We start from the raw sequence: 24429 nt of genomic DNA on the forward strand, positions 1-24429 counted from the left end.
AGCACAAGATGCTCACTGCCCTGTGCTGGCAGTGTCTGCTGATGTGGTGCCATGGAGGACGGACGATGGGGCCACCCGTCAGCTCCGTCCTTCAATGCACTCCTGGTCCAGGCAGGTCAGTTCAGAGCTGAAGCTTAGAGAAGATGAAGCCCCGTTGAATCTTAAAATAAGGGAAAATATCACTTTGTGCAGCGTACACCCGAACTGCAGGACCTGCTTCTTCCAGGAATTTTTTAAGGCTTCGAGGTATAACAAAAATTTCTAACATGCCGGAACAACTAGCCTATGAACTGGTAACACGAGGTTACGACTACCAAAGGAGAAAAGGTGAGGGTGGACATCTAGTCCGAGCCTGGTAGGTAAATAGTATGTATTTAAACCATTAAAAATGAAGCATGGTCTTGAGCAAGTGCCCAACCGATTAGTGTGCTGGGTGGGGGAGCGGTGTAAAAAGAGGCTGCAAAAAATAAGCTAAGACTGGTTTAAGTCCTATATAAGTAATAGGGATGTGTCAGAATACATTTGGGAAGGCTCGGGGGAGGCATTAACCAAAGCGTAATCAAACTCAAACTAACGGGGAATGAGTTGTCAGCTACTAAAGAGCCTCCATATGTCACTGCCGTCTTCCCTGGAGATGCTCCTGGTTTCGGCGCTTCCTCCACGCCGGGGCTGCTCATTCGCTGTGGCCTCTGCCCCAGCTCTTGTACGATGGCACGAGGCTGGATCTTACCAAGGGGGAGAGGATCATGGAGCCAGATGATAGGAGAGACAGGTATTGGTGTTGCAGCTTTTCAGCATGGCTGGCAGGAAATAAAGAGGCCAAAATGAAATAATTTTTCATCTGTAAACACTAGGGGAGGTTTTCTGGAGAAAGAATTGTTTTGTTCTGAGGGAACAGCAGGAGGATATGCTGGGGTGGTTTAGGTTGGACATGAGGAAAAGGTTCTTCACCCAAAGGGTGGTGGAGCACTGGAACAGGCTCCCCCGGGAGGTAGTCACGGCACCAAGCCTGACAACTTTTAAGAAGCATTTGGACAATGCCCTCAGACACGTGGTGTGAGTTTTGGGGTTGTCCTGTGCAGGGAGAGGAGTTGGACTCGATGATCCTTGTGGGTCCCTTCCAACTCAGGACATTCTATGATTCTATGATTTGGGTTTTTTTGTACAGGACCTCTATACCAGTTGAATTTCCTTTAATCCAGCCCAAAAAGCAAAGTGCACATTTTTGCCAGGCTAAGAGTAAAGAGCAGATAAAATACTAACTTATGCATCAGAAGGATAATTAAGGTGAAGTGATGTTCACGTTTATTGTCGAGTACCTTCAAGGTGCTTTGCAAACAGCAGCGCAGGAGGCTCAGGGATCGTGCGGGAGGTGGTTACGTCTTATGGGGCCATTGCTTCTGTGTCCTGCCTCGGAAACTGTCCCTGCTCTATGAGAAAAGACGTCTGATCGGACCAGGACCGGGTGGTTACCCATGGTTTTTTTACAAGCAAAAACTTGTTTTGCCCAGGAGAACAGTTTATTTCCGAGATCTTCAGATGGAGACATCTTCCGTTGTGGTTAAAAAAATAAACGAGGCTGAGTTGTTACAACCTTAACTGTTTTCTCTGGGGTAAGGTAACCGTAAAATGAAGGCAATGAAGTGTAATCTCATTCTGGAGTATTTGAAAAATTATCCTATGTAGCATGTGTATATTCTTCGGAGCTATGTGGGTGTGCTGTATAATGGCTGGAGTCACTGCCCCGGCGCTGTTGTGCTGGAAACTATAGACAACGAGAAAGAGAGAGAGTTTATTTGTTTGGAAACAACAGCTTAAGTTCTGCTCTCATTATTCAAGATTGCATGACCGTAATATATATTTTAAGAGCAGAGTTGAACTCTGTTTTTATATCCATCCTTAGGAAAAAAATATATATCATTATGGTATGCAAGCTGGATGCATTTCATGTTGTAAAATGGTTGAACAACAACAGAAATGCTGCCATCTGAGATCAATTTTTCAATTCCAAACTCCTTGTCTTCCCAGTCCCTGCTCCAGTTATAAAATGGGTAATGGACTAAATTTGAATCCCACTGTAAATCTCAACACGACCTTCCGAAGCATCCGTTTCCCTTGCTGCAGCTGAGGTTTGAAGCTGATGTTGAAGCTTTTATGACTGTCTTCTATAGATGTAACGTACAGCAAAGATCCTGCCTCTCCCTGAAATTGAGGGTAGAGGCATTTTCAGAAGCCGAACCTCAACTTCTGCATTGCATAAACAAAACATTCCAGGGGAGGATTTATTTTCATTTGTTGTTGATGACCTTTTCGTAGGCACTCCTGGCTCTGATTCAATTTGCTACTCGCGGGCTGTCAGAACATCAATAATTTGTGAGAAAAAACAATGCAAACCAAGCTAGATCACTGCATATATTTTTAAATGATATCATTGCTGTAGCAGTTTTGTAGTTACGGTTGGAATGACACATTCATTATAAGCCCCTATTTACAGTTGTGTATAAAATTACTTTGGGGCTGAAATTTCTCTTGCCTGGCTCGAGCCTGGAGAAATGAATTATTTTCAATTGCAAGTGACAAAAAAGCTGCTGTATCCCAAAGTGAAGAAAGCAATTCCTTGTTTAGAACCAAAATTATGGTCTTTTTTTGAATGAGACGGAAAGAACAACTTTAGTTTTTAACTTCAGGCGGGTCATACACTAGGGTTTGAATGAAAGTGCTCATAATTATTCTTGTAGGTGTTAATCAGGCTGGTGCTGGGGTCTGTGCAAGAAGGTATTAAAGGACTGTCTTTATTCCTTAGGGGCAAAGTGCAGTGCCTCTGCCCTGTTCTTTGAAATACTGTCATTTTAAATAGTTAAGCTGTAGCAATTAGAAAATAACGGACTAAACTAGGAAGTAATTATACCCAGAGACCGACAGTTGTATTTATTTTAAGTGCTATTCACAAAAATCTCTGAACAACCCCAGCCTCACCTCTACCGCTAACTTTCCAGATCGCATTTTAAAATTAATCTTTTGACCCTTGAAGAGGTTTTGGGGTACCGGCCAGTCAGAGGACCTAAAACAATTCCTGCCTTTAAGGGTGGCAGTTTGAGGCCTGGGATATTTCTACGGAAGTAAAATGCCATTGCCATCGGCTCCTGGGGCTGAGACAGGGCTGTGCCCTCAGTGACATTTTAAATTATAGGATATGTTTGTTCCTTCTCTTGAAAGCAAAATGTTTGGTGATGCACATAGTCGTGACGCATATCTCTTGCTTTCTAGACCAGGCTGCGAAAATTTAGCAAAGAACAGAAATTGACTTCAACAATTGGACTTTCTTAAAGTTTCAAATTTCCTCAAGCTTTTTTCGGGTAAAATAATCCCATGCCACCTTTCACAATACTGCCTGTCTGATAGGAAGGGCAGTTATCTGAGCACACCTACACAAAGGATGCACATGGTGTGAGTCCTAGGGACGCCAGCGAGAGGTTTTCCATTGCTTTCTGTGGATTCGGGAAAGAGCTTTCCCTTCAGGAGTTAACCAGCTGTATTTTGGGGTGAGCATATGATGGGGGTAACAAATAGCTGAGAGCGCTCAGTGTCCTTGGAAATCAAGGTTTTCTTCTTTTTGTTACCTAAAAGTGCACACGAATTCGAAAACATTTGCCTGCAGCTTTTTGTACATCACAAGTATTTCTACTTTTCCACTTGGGATAGTTATATTACTTTCCTTTCACAAAGTATTTTGAGATGTACAAAGGAAAAAAAACAGGTGTAAGAGTACTTTTGGATTACTGAGCAAAAAACCCTCACAATGAGACAGAAAAACTGTTCTTTCAGAGTTAGTTAAATTGATAGATTCCTGATAAGACTTTTCTCTACAGCTGTAAATTAGACATTTTGCTCCATATTTAAGGAGCATATCTTTTCTTTAGAACAGAAAAACATGCGTATTTTGTTATAAATAGCCTGTGTAGTTGAGGGAAGGTGAAAGTCCGAGAGCAGCGGAGCAGTGCCATCCCGGAGGAGGTGGTCCGCTGACATGAGAGCGTATTGTAATACCTGTGCATAACTACTCTGGGTCTCTGAGCTTTTCTGTAATAAAAATACTGCTTTAGTGTATATTTAAAGAAATAGAACATAGGCCGCACGCAGTTATAGGAGGTGTAAGATGCACATAACGCGGCAGAAATGGGCTCGGCAGTTTTCAGTCGCTGTTTGTAGACGCAGGCTCCGCAAGTGCTGCTCTTCCCGAGGTGAAACCGGCTACTTCCCTTCTGTTCCAGGAATAGTGGTTCTCCCCAATTTCTACATCAAAGGGTGCAAAACATGACCCACCCTGCTGAGCCCCAGGCCCATCCTCTGGAGCAGACTCCAGGAAGCCTAGGACCACACCAAGATAACTGCTGTCCTTTGAAGGGCACAACCAGAGGGGTTCCTTAGAGAGACACCAATGAGTAGACATCATTCTTTTGGTCTTATAAAGGGGAAAAATGTTCTTACATGACCATTTTGATCTTTTTTTGCTGCAGGAAACGTGCAACCCACAGCGCTGGTAAAAGGAAGGGCAGCCAGAAAGACCTGAGACCCCCGGATCTGTGGATACACCACGAGGAGATGGAAATGAAGAACATCGAGAAGCCGACGGGCTCGGACCCCGCAGGAAGGGACTCCCCGATGCAGAGCTGCCAGGAAATCACCCCAGTCAGCCACAGCCAGTCGGAAACGCAGCTGGGCAGCAAGAGCACCCCGCAGCCCGGTGAGGGGCTCCGAGGGCCGGAGAGACAGACGTTGGCTGGTTTTCACTTGCTCTGTAGATTTGGGGAAATTCGAATCATAGAATCATAGAATGGGATGGGTCGGAAGGGACCTTAAAGGTCATCTAGTCCAACCCCATTCCAAGTACTCCAATTTTTTTTCTCCATCACCAGCATATAAATTTTCTTTAAATTAATTTGAAATTGCTAGTTAGTGACCTTAGCCCAGCGCATGGAGTCTCTAACAGAGGGTTAAACCTGGCAAGATCCAGGAGGAGATCGGAAGAATTGACAGTTCTGGTATGGGTACCAGGACAGATGTTCCTAGATAATTTTTGCAGTGGTTTCAGACTAGGGGAAAACCCATAATTTTTTGTTTTTACACGATTCTAACCATTTTTAAGTTCAGGAATTCAACTGGAAGTCGAGTGTTGTTATATTTGCGTACCGTGCTAAGAAAAACAGAGGAAAAAGGGAGTGTGGAGAAGTAAGTGGGGGAAAAAAAGAAATGAGAAATGGAGCAAAGGGAGAACATGATCAGGAAGAAGGCCAGCAGCATCACCGGGAGCAGAATTTGGGCCAGGCAGACTTGAGAAAACTTACAGATATGAAGAAAGAAATTCTGTAAGAAAAATGTGGTTTCAGTGAAGTTTCCTCCTCCTTTTTTTAACCTTAGTGCACACAGCACATCACAGGTTTCACTTTAGCTGATAACATTTTTTTCCACCGTAATAACAGAAAGTCCTGGGAGGGGCAGGTTGTGAGTACAGAGGGGGACGGAGGGCGAAATACAGCATGGAAGTTGAAAACATAAACATACTTGTCTTGAGTTCATCATGAACACGTTGCGTGTGGGCGATGGAGTGAAATAACTCCAGAAGATCGGCTGTAAATAATGAAGGTGGCTTTTTCAGATGCCTCTGATGTTTTTATCCCTTTTCCGTAGCTCCTGTTCTTGCAAGGAAAGAAAAGTTAAAAAGGAACAGTTTTCAAATTTCTAAATGGATCGAATTTCCTGACATTGTGTTTTGGGCTGCTAGTTTACTATTTAGAAGATAATTGTGACAACGATTTCTGTTGTTTTTAAAGCAAAGGTCCTCATTATATTAGACATTGGGAAAACGTATCCAGAAGATTCCCTTTGCCGAAACAGATATTGCTGATGATCAGGAGAGCTCATCCAGGGCCCCGAAAGATCAATGTGAGAGCTTCATCGATTGCAATACACTTGCAATCGAGTGCATGGTAGGAAGTCATCACAGCGTATGAGCAAGTTAATGACAAAGGCTGGGCTAGATATTTTATGTGTAAACGCCTTGGGCCATAAATAAATGCCTTGATGTTTCTTCCCATTCTGTAATACACAGTTCAGTAATACTGTCCCTGGCTTTTCACTAGCAATTAGGTCTTTGAATGGCCATCGATAGAAGACTTGGTGTTTCAGTCCTGCAATTCGGAGAAGAGTGATTTGGAAAAGAAATAGTCTTTTCATGCAAATCTTTTTCTTTTTTGAGGAATATGTGTTTGCTTGGGTACATCAGAGATGAATATTCTGAGTGGGTATTAAGCTTAACTGCATGACAGTATTAAACTGACTTCATCCATGGTTTATTAAAATAGCAAAAGTAACATAAATATAAGGTTCATGTGAGACAAGGTATGAAGAGAGAAATACAGTTTTTATTTCCTTGCAAATTACTCCACCCAACATCCAGTTCCAAGCACGCTTTCTTTCTGACAAGTGTATTCTCTAGAATTTCTGAATACTTCAAATATCCTATACTAAAGTGACTAAATTATAGCATCCATATTTCAATACCTAAACAGAATATCTAATTTATATACCTGCTGGGACAGTTTCGAATTGGATTGGATATTAGGCAGCGTATCTCAGCTCTCTGATCCAGATGTGCTAGTTGTGATCCAGGACCAAATAAGGGGAATTTCCAGGCACATCTTTAACTTGCCATGGCTTCTGTAGAAAAAAACAAGATGCACAGGCTGGAAAAGCCACCGTGAATTACCAGACAGTCAGGACATGGGGCTCTGTGGCATCTCACAACAAAGGTCGTTTTCATTCTTCAGATGTATTTCGAAGACCCATTCTTGGCTGCCAGGTGTTGTAGGTACCTGAATTTATGCAGCCTTTTTCTGGTCTTGATACTTGAATTTTAAAATAAGTTTATAACAGGGAAGTTGCAAGAAAAATGTCATATTTTTATGAAGTGAACGGGATTTTCAAGATAATTTCAGAGATAAAGAAAAAGGGGACATGATATCTTAATTCTCTTACAGGAAAATGCAAACAATAATTTTATTCAGAAAAGACAGCCAAAATAGTCTGCACAGCTCTTTGCAGGTGACGATAGTTAATGATCAGTTAAAATAACTGAATTCTAAAAGACCTATTGATCTTTTCTGCTAGAAAAAACTTCTTCCCCGAAAGGGCAGCCCTGGCACAGGCTGCCCAGGGAAGTGGTTGAGTCTCTATCTCTGGAGGTATTTAAAGGACGGGTAGACGTGGTGCTCGAGGACATGGTTTAGTGGTGGACTTGGCAGTGCTGGGTTAACAGTTGGACTCAGTGATCTTAAAGGTCTTTTCCAACCTTAACGATTCTATGATTCTATATAGGGTGAAGAGAAATATTCATTTGCAGCATTTTCAACTGAGCTATTGTGTTGGTTTTCTCTAGGTCCTGAGACAGAAGATGTTGGAAGCAGCATGTCCACGTTAGAGCGCTCACTTGCTGCCCGCAGAGCCACCCGTGCCAAGCTCATGATCCCCATGGATTCACAACCAAACAACCCTCGTGAGTACCAGGACCTTCCCCCAACCCCCTTCTGCATCCCACAAGACGTGCTCACCCATCTGAAGATCTCATACGATCTTTCAAATATGATCTAGTTATGCCTCATAAAGTTAAATAGCATCAGCAACGTTTTCTTCATCTAAAAAAAAAAAAAAATACAAGGCCTGGAAGCTTGCCAGGGCTTCACAATGCATCATTGGAAAAACTATGGAGAGAATTCAGAAAGCATACTTCTGGTAGACTCAGCCCAGGCTAAGCCTAAAGAGTCATTGTTTCTATTTTTACCGGGTGGATAGTGATGGATAAATCCCTCCGTCTTCCTACTATAAAACTTTGAAACCAGGGGTAAGAGTTCAAGCTGCCAGAGCAGAAGGCTTTGCACAGATGTAAACTGTGATATTATTATTATTATTATTATTAATCGTTATAATCAGCTGGACATTATTGCAGTTTCTGCTATATTTTCTTTTGTCTATAGTAGTTGGCTGTGCCACTGTGTGCTTTTTTAATATGGAGCAGCTCTCTTATAGAGCCAAGTAAATGAGGAGAAAATATATTTTTAATAGGTGTTAAATTTTAGTGACCGCAGAGTGTTTATCATCAAACAAATTTCATAGATGAAGTGAATCTTCTTCGAAGCAGCAAAGTACACAAGAAGGACAGGAAGGCTGGAGAGCATTAGATAGGTTCTCCCATCCTGCAGAACTTATTAAAATTTCTGAAGTGACCTTGTTTCACATCTGAGCAGAGGAAAGGGATAAGTGAGAGCCCGCAGGCACTGGAGAGAGGGTTTGGCAGTGATGAAATTCCCGGTGGAGGATGAGGCTTTGGGTCTCCACCTTTCCTTTGAGCAGCCCTGTGGTCAATCTCTTGGTAGCTCTCAGCTTTTAGCTAGAAGTTCTACCTTTGACCTCACAAAATAGATCCGATCAAAAATCCATAGGAATTGGTACATCTGTGTAAATAGTCTGAGTTAAGAAAAATGAATATATACTGACAGAAATCCGTTTCATCACAAAATTTCTTTCTAGCTCTGATGGTTAAATGTAAGCACCTATTTGTAGGTTTGTAGAAGGGCAAATCACAAATGATACATTTAAAAAAAAATAAATAGAAGCAACTGAATGAAGAAGAGAAGAGGGAATAACCTACCATGGCTTTGTTCACTAAATTACTTAGTAGGAGCTAGTATTGGTTCCCTTAATTTGTGTTCATTATGGGTGCAATTCAGGTCATGCTGCTCAGGCTCAGTACCCAGCCCTTAGGAGGATAAACCACAGGTGCCCAAGGAGAGACTGAATTCCAGTTCTTCACGTCTTGGGCTGGACATATCACCACATTTCAGCCTCCACCCTCTTTATGGTCTGGAAGGAAGACCTCTGGGTTGAGGGGGAGAAAGCTCTTACTCCACCTGACCATGCCATGGGAAATACTCCCATCTTGTAACCACGCCAATCTCACAGTCAGGCAATTTGCCCTTTTTTCAGTGGGATTCCTCCTGGGTAGGCCTGGGTTGAAAGGAGGGCAGCAGTCCAAGAAAATGAATAGACTTGGAGTGGCGTAAGCAAAATCAGAACCAAATCAATCGTAATTACAATGGGTCAATAGCAGTGTTAGTTAAGTACAAGTCAAGTCAACATTATTCTACAGCTTATAGATAAAAGTGCTCTTAAACATACTTAGTTTTTTCAGTGAAATGATGCATTTTGACAAATCATAGAATCACAGAATCGTTAAGGTTGGAAAAGACCCTTAAGATCATCGAGTCCAACCATTAACCTATCACTGCCAAGCCCACCACTAAACCATGTCCCTAAGCACCACGTCTATCCATCCTTTAAATACCTCCAGGGATGGGGACTCAGCCCCTGCCCTGGGCAGCCTGGGCCAAGGCCTGACAGCCCTTTGGGGGAAGAAGTTTTTCCTAATATCCAACCTAAACCTGCCCTGATGCAGCTTGAGGCCATTTCCTCTCATCCCATCGCTTGTTCCTGGGGAGAAGAGACCGACCCCCCCCAGCTCCAGCCTCCTTTCAGGCAGTTGCAGAGAGCGATGAGGGCTCCCCTCAGCCTCCTCTTCTCCAGGCTGAGCCCCCCCAGCTCCCCCAGCCGCTCCTCCCCAGCCTTGTGCTCCAGCCCCTGCCCCAGCCTCGCTGCCCTGCTCTGGCCACGCTCCAGCCCCTCCATGGCCTTCTTGGGGTGAGAGTCCTTTGATGTCCTCTTTTCTCTTTATTTATATTTTCAACAGTATAAATCTAATCTACAGCGACAACATAGTATGATTGTTTGCAAATAATTAAACTCAGATTTATAAGAGTCTTATTTGTGCATTTGTGCAGGCTGAGTTATGCTTAATATGTTTCTTTCCCCAGAAAATAGAATTGCGTCTTTGTCAGATTAGATGCTTTAATTAATTTCTCTCTGTTTGCCTGATACTGAAAGAAATTGTCAGCAGTGAGCAATTAAATAGGTTGAAGAAGCAACATCGTAATTCTGAAGTAAAAAATACATACTGTTAATTGTTAAATACCAAATCTGGAAGTATTCACCCTCCTCTCGGTAATCAGTATTTGCAGTCTTTCAGCACAAATATACTCCATAATGCGCCTTTGCTTGCTGAAGTGGAAGGAGCATAAACCAGATAAATTTGATAAGATTTTAGTGATGTCTTTGATGGCTCTCATGCTGCTGAAATACAGGCAGTCACAAATACCAAGGCTGTTGTATGGAAAAGAGCATTTACAGAGAAAAATAATTGAGAAAGTCTGCAGGGTATCACGTTCAAGTATTGTACCTGTAATTCTGTTTTCTGTTTGTAATCTTTACTTACGAAAGAGGAAAGTAAAATGCTCACAGAGTAAATCCGTTTGGAGAGAGGTTTAGGGGAGGGTTTTTTTCTGTTTATCCCCCTCCCTAAAAAGGCAGAAAATCACAACAATTCTTTTTTTCAGGGAAATACGAACATGTCGCCGCCGTTGCTTTGGCAGCCTCTGGTGTGCTTGAATGCAATTCAAAATGTCCTACTTTGTCATTTCTGTAAGCTGTTCATGGGTGCTGCTTTTTTTACATGATACAGTACATTTTAAATGTAGACCAGTGTTTAGGGAGCTCCATGATTTGATCAGGGAACTTCTGTTTTCAGTGTCTTAGTATATCAATATTAAGCGCAAATTCAATTGCTGACAGGCTATGACAGACCAGATTTGTTGTCATATCTGCTTGAAATTGCAAAGATTTATTGAAAATGTTTGATGTCACCTTTTCTCCAGCTCCTCTGCAACAGAGTACTGCAATGAATAGTAATCCCATCTTATTTTGAAAATGAAAGTGCTAGGTATCTACACCCTAAAAAGAAATGAAGGAATGGACTTTGAAAAACAAGTTGTTCTTTAATAGGATTCAATAAAGAGTGATATTTTTCACTGTAGCAGCAATGTTATAAATATTGTCAATAAAAATGTCTTATACACACAAAATGAAATGTCTGAATAGTAGAAATTCTCTTCTAAGAGTGGATGAATTGAACCCAGGCATCTCTGAAGCTCAAATCCCCCAGGTTAGCATTTCTTCATGAGTTTTCCTCATCTCCACGCTTGTCCGTTACCTCTGGAAGTGCAGCGTTGTCTTGCTGAAAGCCGTATTCTTAAAAATACCCTTGTAAAGGGTCTAGAGCACAAGTCTTACAAGTCTTATGAGGAGAGGCTGAGGGAGCTGGGGTTGTTTAGTCTGGAGAAGAGGAGGCTGAGGGGAGACCTCATTGCTCTCTACAGCTACCTGAAAGGAGGCTGTAGTGAGGTGGGGGGTCAGTCTCTTCTCCCCAGTAACAAGTGATATGACGAGAGGAAACGGCCTCAAGCTGCGCCAGGGGAAGTTTAGGTTAGATATTAGGAAAAACTTCTTCACCCAAAGGGTGGTCAAGCAGTGGAACAGGCTGCCCAGGGAAGTGGTTGAGTCTCCATCCCTGGAGGTATTTAAAGGATGGATAGTTGTGGTGCTCAAGGACATGGTTTAGTGATGGACTTGGCAGTGATAGGTTAACGGTTGGACTCGATGATCTTAAGGGTCTCTTCCAACCTTAACGATTCTATGATTCTATGATTCTAAAGCCTTGGCACCGTCATGGCGTCTTGTGTGTCCTTGGGCAGGTAGCCCAATTCGCCGCTCTGTGTAATGGATGTTCTAGGAGCTAGAAGTAATTGTAATGACTATCTTAAAGTTTACAGCATTGTTTATAATTCATGTGTGAAAGGTGCTAGATAAGCCAAACCTTATCAGCAAGGAGCCAAAAATCTCTGCTTATTGTTTAGCTGGGCAAAACTTTAATGAGAGCTTCCAAGTTTTTCCTAAAATCTACAAAGAAATTTATGATTTGTATAGGATTATTATTATCCACTCTTCAAGCATTGACTGTTGAAATTAAAGGAGATAACTCACAGCAAAGCCTGAATTCATCAGGCTATGATCTCAGCTTTCAAATCAAAGCATTCCACATAAATTGAGCTCAAGAGCTCAACCTCAACTTCAGACTTTTAGCTACTGGTTTGCTGGCACGTCTCACCCCTGTTCCTTACAGGCTTGGACATTCCTGAGTGGGGAATGCTGCCCAGGCAGCCTCAGCCGACGGGTAAACATGAGGTCTTGTGCCATTGGGGACATCCGAGGGTGTCAGGGACGTTGGTGTGAAGCTGGCAGACATGATGGAAGAGGTGCAGGAGCCCACGCTCCTCCAGAGCAGCGGCTGAGGGCTGCAGGCTCTCCTAAGGCATCAGAAATGGCCCCAGGGACCCATGCTTAAACAACTGAAACAAGCCCTTAAATTGCCTGATCCATTCCTTCTCGTTTATTTGTCCAGGGATATAAAGCACCCACCAAAATGTGTTGAATAGCTGGAACACATACAAAAAGCTATTTAATTTTACAGATAAGTAATTGCAGACTGCGCTGGCAATTATCCAATGTATACCAAAGAGGCATATTTCTGTATACAGAGGTGGGTTCTGTGGGCAGAGGCATGTTTTATACCGAGCATTTGGGTACTTTGCTTTGGAAATGTGGTTTTTTCTGGTTCCCTACTGACCCTCTAAGGACTTCTTTTTAATTTTCCGAAAGCATTCCTTTAATCTCTCTCTCCTTCTTTCCTTTTAGCTGTCGTGAGCGCCATTCCGGTGCCAACACTAGAAAGTGCCCAGTACCCCGGGATCCTGCCGTCCCCGACCTGCGGATACCCGCACCCGCAGTTCACGCTTCGGCCGGTGCCGTTCCCGACCCTCTCTGTGGACAGGACCTTTGGAGCAGGAAGAAGTCAGTACAGTGCTTTTCTTCTGCTCTATGCTATTAAAGTGTTTGGAAATAGGTTGCTTTCTACAATTGGGATGTAAAAGCTCTAGCCAATGCAAATCATGCCACCCTGCTTTTTGGGAGCCAGGATAAGTCCAGCCTGGGTAAGAGCAACTGGCCACGGGCTACCTCTTCTCCAGCAGCAGCTCCAGTTGCAATTTCCAATCTGTACCAAACACCTTAAAAGTTAAAAGTCCCTGCATCTCTAATCCAATCTTGTCTTTTCTGCAGGTCTGTCAGTCGTTTCACTGTACTTTAATTTCCTTTGCTTTATTCATAAGGATATTCCCAGAAAAATGCAGGCTTCAAGAGCTCTTCTTCATCTCAAGGCAGAATCTAGTATTATCACGCATTAAAATCATCCATGATAGCACTTACACAACCTCTCCACGCAGTGTCTTCCCAGGCTTAGCTGCCCTCGCTGCTAGAAACATTTTCTTTCATATCTAACTTGCTAAAATTTAAGCCAATTGTTTCTTGTTTCGATTCTAGCAGGCATAGAGAAGTTTATTTTCTTCCTTTTGCAGATCCTTGTATACATTTGAATACCGTTCATCCTGTCTCACCTCACTCGTCCCTTCTCTAGAGCGAGCTCTATATTCATTTTTGCTCCTCTGCAGTAATAGATTTGTGGTTTGTGTGTTCCCATAAGTATTCTTCACCTTATCATGGGCTGGGGAAAGCGCACACACGCAGCGCAAGCCCCAGCCTCACCTTCACAACTTACTTGTAAGCCTCTTCCCCACCGGCAGCCATCTGTTCTTTGTTCAAGCCTAACGAACATGCTCTGGCATATTAATTATAGTTGGAGGGCTCATATTTTCTTACAATTCTCCCTTAACTCTGCTGCATATCAAGTCTGAATTATTGACACATTAATGTCAATCTGTTGCACGTATTTTTTTCACATCACAGAGAGTCTGTGCTGCTGGTCCACGGGGAGCTCATCTTGAAATGACTGATTTTTCCTATTTGATTGTTGCTTTCAGTCAGTTCAGACAGGTCCCTGGGGACCGGTGATTGAAATTCAGTGGTGGGATTGTAAGTAAAAGGTGGGTTCAGGTGTCCTAGTCATCATCCTAATGCCATTCCCCTTCTCTTCAGTGTCGTTGCTGAGGTCCTTTCAAGGCTAGACAGCAATTTCCTCTGGAGGACTTCGCTGGCATAATCAGGTTTTGATCTGCTGCTTAAATTAATACCAAATCCACCACAAATGAAATGCACAGAAACAAAGTAGATTCAGTTTCTTGCTTGGCATACCTTAAATGTTGGGGGAAAAAAAAATAAAATTAACTACCCCCTGCCTCATCATGGAGAAGGAAGAAGAAAAATTTGAAGACTGAATTGTTTGCCCAGCCATCATCATCGCGACTTGCTCGTAATGGACCTGAGCATCTCCAGCCCTCAGATCCAAAGTCCAGCTGTGAAAGTGAGGGAGGTTTCCCTAGTTCTGCTGATGCCTCAGGGATGCAGGCAGCTCCATTCGGAGTGCTGGCTGGGACACGATTGCGGAGGGATCGGTTAGGCACAACCCCCAAAATCACACATCCCTGGTGCATCCAGCTTCTGCCGGGGCCAGCCACTAGATTTACACGTGTAGTAATCTGGAGGTGAGATTTTCAAAAAGGGGAATGTCTTTGAAATCCCGTTGGATCCAATGGCTGTTCCTCTCGGAACGTCTGTATAGAAAGGTACGGGTTTGCATGCATGTGCATGCTTGAGAGTTGAACAGACGATTGCTAATACACAAAAGTTTTCTGCAAGAAGCTTGTGTGCAAAACAGCTTTAATTATTCAGAAGACCTGATGGGCCTTGAAAAAGCTCAGGCAGTGAAGATTTCAGGCAATTTAGGCAATTCCCCATTAAATAATTCAAAAGCAGTGGACATAGCCTTGTTTGGATAACACCTAGTTTCAGATTATTGAGGTCTGGGTAATCAAGTCTGTGTGGTATTTTGAAAATTATCTAAGCCCTTTACAATGTGCAATGACAACCTGTTACCGCCATTGCAGTAGCACTCTCTAGCAAAGACTATTAACTTCCAAAGCTCCCAGATCATACAAAATACCTCCAAATGAAATATTCTCTTCCTTCGCTGTGTCTTACATTTTCACCGCCACGGCAATGAAGTGAAGACACAGACAAAATAGTGGAAATAGTGTTTGTTTTCTAGTGATACTTGACACTGTCACAACCCACCAAGCAGTTCACTAGGTTTGTATCATGGCAGCGTTCATTACTTTTCAGTCCAAGGAGGGATGAAGGGATATAAAATCGTATTTCTAATACGATGTCTGAAGCTTTTCTCAGCACCAGTGCTGTTGCTGCTGAACGCCAGCGCGGGTGACGTCAGCCCATCTGGAAGAGCGCTCAACCTCCAGCGCATCCGACTGAGAAGCAGCTGCTTTGTTTGTGGCTCACCTCCCACTGCCTCACCGACCACCTCGCTGCAGCAGAGGATGGGGATAGATCGACAAAATTACTCTGAACACTTTGAGTTTATTTATTTTTGGCTGTTTTCTTAATACGATCATGCAGTTGAGAGCAACTAGCAGTTAAAGAGACTATAGAGATGACACATAAAGCTTTTTTGTGTGTTTTACCCCTCAGTGAAGAATTCACTTGACGCTTGACCAATTGCAGCTGTGTCTGAAAAAGAAATACCCAGCAATAATTCCTCTGAGACAGAGCCTACCTGCGGTACTGCATGACCGAGCACCCTATTGATCAAGATGTAGCAATCCCTGAATAAATCATACGCCACGCCATTAGCAAGGGTGTTGCTCTGCATCCTGCCGTGCAGACAATGCTCGAACACCTTCCTCTGTTTCTGAAGGCCTTTTTCATTGACCCGAAGATTCGAGTGCTGCAACTTATCTTTAGGACAAATGTTCTACTGAAGAGGAAACTAAAGAAAATGGAAAGGGGAGTCAGGCCCCAGCCAGAGCTTGAATAATAGGCTGTCTTGCTTGTTTGATTACTGCTGATGACACTACCAGCCATAAAATGCAATTGCTAAATATCAATTTTTTCCAGACAGAAAACATCTCTGAGCCATAATAAAGTGACTGTTGTCTGGTCAGCAATCCTTCCCACGGTTTGCCTTCTCCTCCAGGCTCCTCCAGAGCTCCATCGCACCCGCTGCTTACAATTTTATCAAGATGGGTAGGAGAAGATGGTGATGTGCCTAGTTTGCCATGTGTTACAGAAGGAAGATGTTCTTTGTTTTCCTCTGCCACAGCTATCGGAGATACTGAGCCATCATGGTCGCCAGTAGGGAAAGAAGAGAGCTGGAGGAAACTGTCTCCCACTTGGGAGGTACTGGGGTGATCCGATCCTGACCACACTCTTACTGGAGGCAGAGTACTTTTCTTTAGGCTAACCCCAAAGACTACAACTGGTCTAACAAACAGCACCATTTTTAGAGGGAGCCATTCATCAGTGTATTGCCCTGATAATCCACATGATGAAAACTTGGAGATGTTCAGAAAATATGGGGTTTTTTTTAAATAAAGATAGATTATTTTCTAGTATTAAAAAGAAAGATTGAAAGTTGGGTAAACCACAACAATGAAACAATTACATTAGTAGCTTGAGATAGCCATAGAAAAGTATTATGGAATGGAGATAACTTTACCTACATTGATCTGTTAAAGAGAGTTGCACAAAAGCAAGTATTTGCTGAGCTCTCTTCCTCTTGGAGCTGGCTTTCTGGCTGTGACCAGTCAGCTCTGCAGTGAGCCCATCCAGCTGGGAAGCTTAAATCCCTCCTACCATGGTAGGTGCATTCTGGACTTAGTGGAAATGGTCATTTTTATTCAACAGCCCAGTTTGGTTTCAGCAGGGAATGCCACATCTCACAGAAGTGGGATGAGTGCTGTAATGGAGCTGTGGATAAGGTCCTGTTTAGCGCCTCACTTTATTTGTTTTCCTCTGCAAACAGTATCATCAGCAAACCAATTTATCTTTTTCAGTATGTAATTCTTTGGATTTAACCACAGATGATATAGAAATGCTTCTGCCATGTTCCCGTGATTCAGGTTTAGATTAGGAATTTTTAAAAAGTATTTCTCAAAAGTATTCTTTGGGATGTACCTAAAATTGCACGGGAGTAGTAACCTGACAATAAACGTACTAAAAATATATTACTGCTTGTGCCACAATAACACCCAGAGATCCCAGCAGGAATGAGGCCCTGGTTTGTCAGCATTATACAAGTGTACAGTCTTGGTCCCGTGGTGTTTATAACCTGTATAAGTTCAAAAATACACAGAAAGCCATTAGCAGATATGGAATAAAGTTCAGTCATTTTAAGTCCCCATCTACCATCACATACTTTGAGTTGTTATTGCCTTCTGTGTTCAATCCGTATTGATTTTTCATTACCTCAGACTGTGGCAGAGCCAACAGCTACAGATCCAAGTGGGAATATTTCCAGTGTTACTTCTTCAGAGAAGATATACAATGTAAAAATACGTTCAGAGACCTAAATTCATTAAGCTGGATGTACCAACCAACAATTATGCGAAAGCAAAGGGAAGATCAAAAGACTTTGTATCAGATATTTATTCTTCTGCTTGGTGAGCAGTGTCCATGGCTATTGAAGTTCAAAGCAAGCTCATTCTCAGTGTTCCTCATATATAAAATGAATGCAAGTAGGGCTTTACCCAAGCCTTCTCCAAAGCAATGAGAGACCCTAATTGGTTTTACTGGGCTTTAGAACAGATCTTCATGTGTAGCATAATATTTTCTTTACTCTGGCAAAATATTTTACTAAATTCAAGACCAAAAGATCACAACTGGAATGCAGCATGGTATTGTCTGCTTTATCTTAAAGATCAATTGGGAGTCTACTTTCTGTAAAAAAAATAAGGTAATCGTTGGATTAGTCGAAATAATCGGAATCCTTGGGCACTTCTCTTGAGGTGTATGAAGGCAAGTATCTGGCTGCTAGGCAGGGGATTGATGTAGGTGATGTAGGCAGCAGTAGCGATGTGCTCATCTTCATCCATCCTTCAGATAAACAATCCATCCTCTCTTCCTGCAGGGACTTGAGTGAATTGCAAATTGATGGTTCTCATTATGTTTGCAAGCATGCACATCTGATTTGAGAAAAAAGTCTTCTCAAGCATGAAGCACCTTCATTAGACCACTTACCTTCAATATTTAAATCCAGACTCTAGCTTCTAATTTTAATAGAGTCATCACACCTTTCTCTTCAGTAATATCTGGAGGATAACCTGAAATCTTTTATGTAATAATGGTTATGTAGGTCTCCAGATAGTACAACTAAATCCATAAGATAAAATATACCCATGTGCTAAACCAGTAATTTAATAGAAAGGCTTTTAATGCAGAGACTGTTACGCTGATGCTAGCTGATAAAGCTTTGTTATCTGAGAGCACCACTGCAGAAAATACCAAGAAGGTATTTATTTGATGGTGAGTAGCAGCGTCTGGTTTACTTGTTTCTCCAAGCAGGTCAAGAGCATCCTAAAAGAACTATCCTTAAGGACACAATGAAAAGTGTTGAGCTCCATAGGAAGTTCAGACTTTGACAAATACGTTGAAAGACATTTTGAGGCTAAAAGCATAGACAAAAGGCTTTATTTTTACTTTAAGCAAAGGCCTCACTAACGATTTGCTCCAGAAAGCGTTGTAACCTCAGATGTATACCTCTATGAGACTCACATACTATTTTCCATCTTCCCTGAAGGGAAGACAGGGTGAAGGGAGAGAAGGGACCAGTGCCCATGGTAGCCTAGAGCAGCAACGCACTGTGACACTTTCTTGAATGTGTGAGCAGTGAGTAAGGGTGGAATGAGCTAAGCTATCATTCTGCTCTGCCCTGTTACAAATAACCTCGATATCTTTGGCCTCCTTAGGGAGAATATTAGTCCTCAGAGCAGAAAACAGAGAGGGGTCTGCTGGGCAAGGAAGGAAAAGGAGAGCTAGGGCGATGGCATGATAATGCAAAGAGCAATGAAGGTGAAAACAAGGAAAATAAGACACGGTTGAGCAAACTTTTAGAAACTGTAGATGATTTTGACCTTGGTTGTATCCTGTAGTTGGGTTCCTATCCGTGGTGTTCAATATTGCCAGGGGTGTCTGTGATATTGCCATAGGAACAAGCAATGGGGCTGTGGAAATGAGGACAAATCCTCATTTCCATTTTTCAAAATTGTTTTGCCACTTAGTAGGTTGTAATTACTTATATACTTTGACATTAATTATTATAAAATGCCTTGAGATTTGACTTGGCTCTGTAATTGCATGTTATTTGCACAATGAGTTCTGGTTGTTGCAGCAGGCTTTGAAAGAAACCAGATCCTCTGGAGCATTTTGGGTCCCAGTATAATAACTAATTCTGCTATCTATGTGTCAGGAAGGTTGTTTTCTTCAGTAAAAGGTTGAGCTTTTCCCAGATTTCTGTTTCCTGCCACAAGCTGCATGATTAATTGTTGTGCTGTGAGCCATCCTGGCTGGCATAGATACTGTGGAGACACTGGACAACACCAACACGCTCAAATTAAATAAGTTCCTGTTGTGATCAGGCTCTTCGCTAACCAGTTTGTTTCCTTCCACTGTTCTGCTTGTAAATAACGTCAGGCCTTGCGGGACAAGGGCTCCCTCTCACCAAGGGGAGAACTTTCTCCAGTGCTGCTCCTTGGGGCAGTGGAGCAGGAGCTGGGAAAGGGGCCAGGAGAAGCCATGGACCCAAGCTCCAGGGAAGCCTCAACGGCACTTGTGATGCAGAACTTGGAAAAGAAGATATGAGATGGAGTTTTTGATCCAATTCGCTTATTCTCGTTCTGCAATAGGAAGAAAATAGAAATAGAAGTGGCAGGCTCTTTCCTGTGGCATGGGGAAATGAATTTCTCGCTGCCATCCATAAAGCAGCACACCAGACTTACACTTATCAGTCCTCCTTGTAATTAATTCTTAACTAGTTCAGCTTGTCATGGCAGGCATGGTGGTCAGGAAGAGACTTTAAAGATTTTAAAGTTTTCAAAGCTTTGAAGATTGTTGTTTATTCCAATTACAGTTCCCTTGCAAGAACAAAATAATCTGTTTTCTTAGCAATTCTTTTTTCTGTCTTTGTTTTCTTAAACTTCTTAAAGTCTGCGTAATGTGGTATAGTATTGTTTCCTGGTGTAAACAGCAGCAGTGAGTTTCTCTTCATGACCAAGAGTCAGCGTTAGGTAAAGAGCAGTGCCATAAATCTGGGCGATGCCGTCGGGATGTGTGAGCGTGCATCCCGCTTCTTGCTGTCTTCTGTCCCTCTTCCTACGCAGCATCTTCTTCATTGCACGTGCTCCACGGAAGATACTCTAATTTTAGACTACAGGATTAGAAGATTTTGCATCTAACAAGTTTCAGGAGAACCTTTTTCTGCATTCAGAGTACTGGTGATGTTAGACAACACTGTGGACCATACCCATCCTGAAAACTCCTGTACAATGATAATCGTATTCATAGAATCATAGAATCGTTTAGGTTGGAAAAGACCTTTAAGATCATCGAGTCCAACCATTAACCTGTCACTGCCAAGCCCAGCACTAAACCATGTCCACATCTACCTGGCTTTTAAATACCTCCAGGGATGGAGACTCAACCCCTGCCCTGGGCAGCCTGTGCCAGGGCCTGACAGCCCTTTCGGTGAAGAAGTTTTTCCTAACATCCAACCTAAACCTGCCCTGGCGCAGCTTGAGGCCGTTCCCTCTTATTCTATTGCTTGTTCCTGGGGAGAAGAGACCGACCCCCCCCGGCTCCAGCCTCCTTTCAGGCAGTTGCAGAGAGCGATGAGGGCTCCCCTCAGCCTCCTCTTCTCCAGGCTGAGCACCTCCCCCAGCCGCTCCTCCCCAGCCTTGTGCTCCAGACCCTGCCCCAGCCTCGCTGCCCTGCTCTGGCCACGCTCCAGCCCCTCCATGGCCGCCTTGGGGTGAGGGGCCCAGCGCTGAGCACAGCATTCGAGGGGCGGCCTCCCCAGTGCCCAGTGCAGGGGCACCATCACCTCCCTGCTCCTGCTGGCCACACTATTCCTGATACAAGCCAGGATGCCATGGGCCCTCTTGGCCACCTGGGCACACTGCTGGCTCATGTTCAGGTGGCTGTCGACCAACACCCCCAGGTCCTTTCCCGCCGGGCAGCTCCCAGCCGCTCCTCCCCACGCCTGCAGCGGTGCCTGGAGTTGTTGTGCCCCAAGTGCAGGACCCGGCCCTGAGCCTTGTTGACCCTCACCCAGTTGGCCTGGGCCCATCGCTCCAGCCTGGCCAGGTCCCTCTGCAGAGCCTCCCTGCCCTCCAGCAGATCAACACTTCCACCCAACTTGGTGTCCTCTGCAAACTGACTGAGGGTGCACTCGATCTCCTCGTCCAGACCATTGATAAAGGTATTAAACAGGACTGGGCCCAGTACCGAGCCCTGGGGAACACCACTGGTGACCGGCCGCCAACTGGATTTAACTCCATTCACCATATTACAATATTACCAATTACGTACTGTAATTTGTAGTTTGGGTACAACATGAGTTTCTAGAGGGCTGTAGAAACAAAGGACTTTTCTCTTTGTCTCAACCTTTGTTTTCCTTAATACTACGTTTGCTTCTGTTTTCTGGCATGGAAAGTCCATGACAGAGGTTGATACTGAAAGCTTTTAAGAAACACTGCAGAACATAGGGAAGCTGTCTTTTATATCAGAAGGTTGACATGGAACATTTAAATCTCTGAAGAATGGACTTTAAATATTGGCTAATAAAACAGCAACCTACTGCTTTGGCACACTAAATGTTACAGCTGTCTCAAGGAAAAACAATATTGGTGATTGGTTATGTGGAAATTAATTAAGTCATTTCTTTGTCTCTAGCTATTCTCTGTTATGATTAGAACAGTACCGTCATGCTGAATATAATGAGTTTCCATAGTCGTAGCTTGTTTCAATCTCCACATGATGTATTTATGTGTTTATTGATTTTTAATACTTAAAGGCACATCGAGAGGAGGACATAAAAATATTGTGCTCGTGTTTTGGTTTTTGTTTAAAGGAGGATGTGTTGAGCTTCAAATGGCACACGGCTGCTCTGAGGAACGTCTGGTTTTTAAGTCGTCTGCCAATAACTTTTGATGGAACTGTTTACACGTTTTGTGCATCTTCTTGGAGGGTGGAAGCTAATACTGTCCCTTCTGCTGAAAATGACCATAAAAGTAGGAAATGGGACATAAAAAATACATCAATAATAGTTCTTTGGTTTTTCTTTTTTTTTTTTTTTACTATTCTCTTGCAGCTGTAAACGAAGGACCAGCACCACAGCAGCCATCCTTGCTACCGCAGACGCAACCTGAGCACTCCACCACCGAAGATGCCCCGAGCAGAACCATCCCCACTGCCTGTGTCCGCCCTACGCACCCTCTCCGCAGCTTTGCCAACCCCTTGCTACCTCCGCCCATGAGTGCAATAGAACCGAAAGTCCCTTACACACCACTTCTGTCTCAAACAGGTAAGAGTGATGGGGGGAAAAGGCTCCGGTACCACTCATCTGAACCACTGACTTCCAATTCAGGAACAAATAGAGAGCACAAAACTGTCCCATACCTTGAAGAAGTTCTGGCAGAATGGAAAGAGTATATATATACAATTTTATGATAATAATCTAGCATTTCATTCTGACAATCTGGAATAAAAATTCAGGACAAGGCAATAGCTTAAAATCAGAGTTAACAAGTGATAAAAATGAATTAAATGCAATGCCAGATTAATCACTTGGTCTTGTTTCCAGTCTCCTGTTATGCTACAGTAACTTGAACCAGTGCCAAATGCTTGACTCTTGTTTCAAGGCTTGCCTTTTTGACAATGAAAGGACTATTTATGTATGCTGGAAAAGAACTGACTGCAATCCACTCCAGCGTGCAACCTACTTAAAAATTAAATAGCAAGCGTGCAAGGAAGAGAAAGAAAATTATTATTAAAAAAAAAAAAAAAGGCTGTAGAATAGCGTCACTGTTGAATGAAGCTGTGGGCTGGTTTCAGGGTTAGATTAAATGGCTGTGTGTGGCTGTAGTGAGACATTCATTCATGGGTGGGAGGCATGGCAGCGTGGGGCATGGCAGAGCAAGAGGGGACGGTGCCTCTCCAGCTCATTTCTGGGTTTGGTTCCAGAGCAGCACCATTTCTAGAGAGCTGTTATAAAACTTCACCGTTGGATCAAATGAGGACGTTTGTATGATATATATGGTATCTGCTTTGTTTGTAAAGTAGGCCCAGTGCTAGAATTGGTCTTCACGTGAACTGGTATAATTTGAGTAACAATATTTGCCTTAGTAACCCTAACTACTAGAGCTATTAAGGAAGAATAAAAAGGGTTTGCAGGCTGGTATCTCATTTCAAATATTTACCCTACTCCTTTAGCTTGGATAATCTCCAGTTTGGCTCAGACAACCTTTGAGATTTCAGCTTTACTCTCTTCTATTCTAATGTTGTTTTCCGAGCATAGCTTTCTTGCCATACGGCATATGTTAGGTTGATGTTTGCAACAAGCAAGATACCAAAACATCTCTGCATTTTTACTGGAAGCACTTGCTATCCATCAGCGAGTAATCCAGTTTCTGAGTAGATAAATCCTTATTTGTTGGAGAACTGCTTTTGCCAAATAGTGCTGCTGAATTATTTTTTATATATAAGAGTCCATTCATCTTTACGTAGTACTGCATTTTACTTTATGAGGATACAATTCTACTTGCCTTACTCTCGTGAGTAAGCCTGGTTACCTTGAAAGGGCTATTTGTTCTCTACATTTTAGCCACTATAACTGGGAGGCGTGGTAAAGAGAGAGGAAGTTGGGGGCATGTTACTTATCTTCATAAAGAACCCCGTCATCCTGAAAAATAAATTTGCCTTTTTTTGAGTAAGTAATCTCACATAAGCAGATGCAATATTTCCTACAAACACTGTGTAGAACTTTGTTATTGGGCAAAATGAAGAACTGAAAGTTTATGGCAATCATCTGCCATCAAGCAATGGAAATAAATAAAACAAATGCTGCAGCAATGAAAAAAATTGTTTTTCTAGACTCTGTCACACAGATGAAAACATGTACTGGGTTATATATGGCATTCAAATTATTGTATTCACTGTTATACTGAAACCACAATTTTTACTTTTTAGAATTGTGTGTAACTTCATTTCTGGTCTGCCTCGGGCTGTTTTGTGGTGTTGGGGGCTATTTATTTCTGTGTATGGTTTCTCTTGCTTTTCTCAATGTACTTGTCCTCAGAGTCATTAGCCAGACTGATGTTGTTTCCTTTACCGGTTTTCTTGTAGAAAGTTTTCCGTTGTAAATGTTAACTTCTGTTTGTGCCTCTGGGCAGTGGGGTGTGCAGAACTGATCCTGGTCCTGCACCTGATCCCTCAAAATTAGGTTGGTCTTCCAGTACCCACTGCTGAATCCCACTCCTCTGGAACCCAGATCTCTCTTCTCTTAAAATGGGAGTGGAGAAAGAAAGCATTGAAAAAGAGATGGCAAGAAAGAGTGCTTCGTTTCACCAG

At 42.9% G+C, this 24429-nt stretch overlaps 1 protein-coding gene across 2 annotated transcripts in view; it reads left to right on the forward strand.

Moving 5' to 3' along the window:
- DCC (DCC netrin 1 receptor) overlaps nt 1–24429 on the forward strand; it is a 606037-nt gene that overhangs the window by 562680 nt on the left and 18928 nt on the right. For both annotated transcript variants that reach the window (XM_087772741.1, XM_087772742.1), the window contains exons 24-27: nt 4518–4744; nt 7436–7552; nt 12697–12852; nt 22172–22384. In XM_087772741.1, coding sequence (XP_087628867.1) covers nt 4518–4744; nt 7436–7552; nt 12697–12852; nt 22172–22384 — 713 coding nt within the window. The remainder of the gene's footprint in view (nt 1–4517; nt 4745–7435; nt 7553–12696; nt 12853–22171; nt 22385–24429) is intronic.

Source organism: Nipponia nippon, unplaced genomic scaffold (assembly GCF_047370975.1).
Source record: "Nipponia nippon isolate SJK-2023a ecotype South Korea unplaced genomic scaffold, ASM4737097v1 scaffold_37, whole genome shotgun sequence".
Classification (NCBI taxonomy): Eukaryota; Metazoa; Chordata; class Aves; order Pelecaniformes; family Threskiornithidae; genus Nipponia; species Nipponia nippon.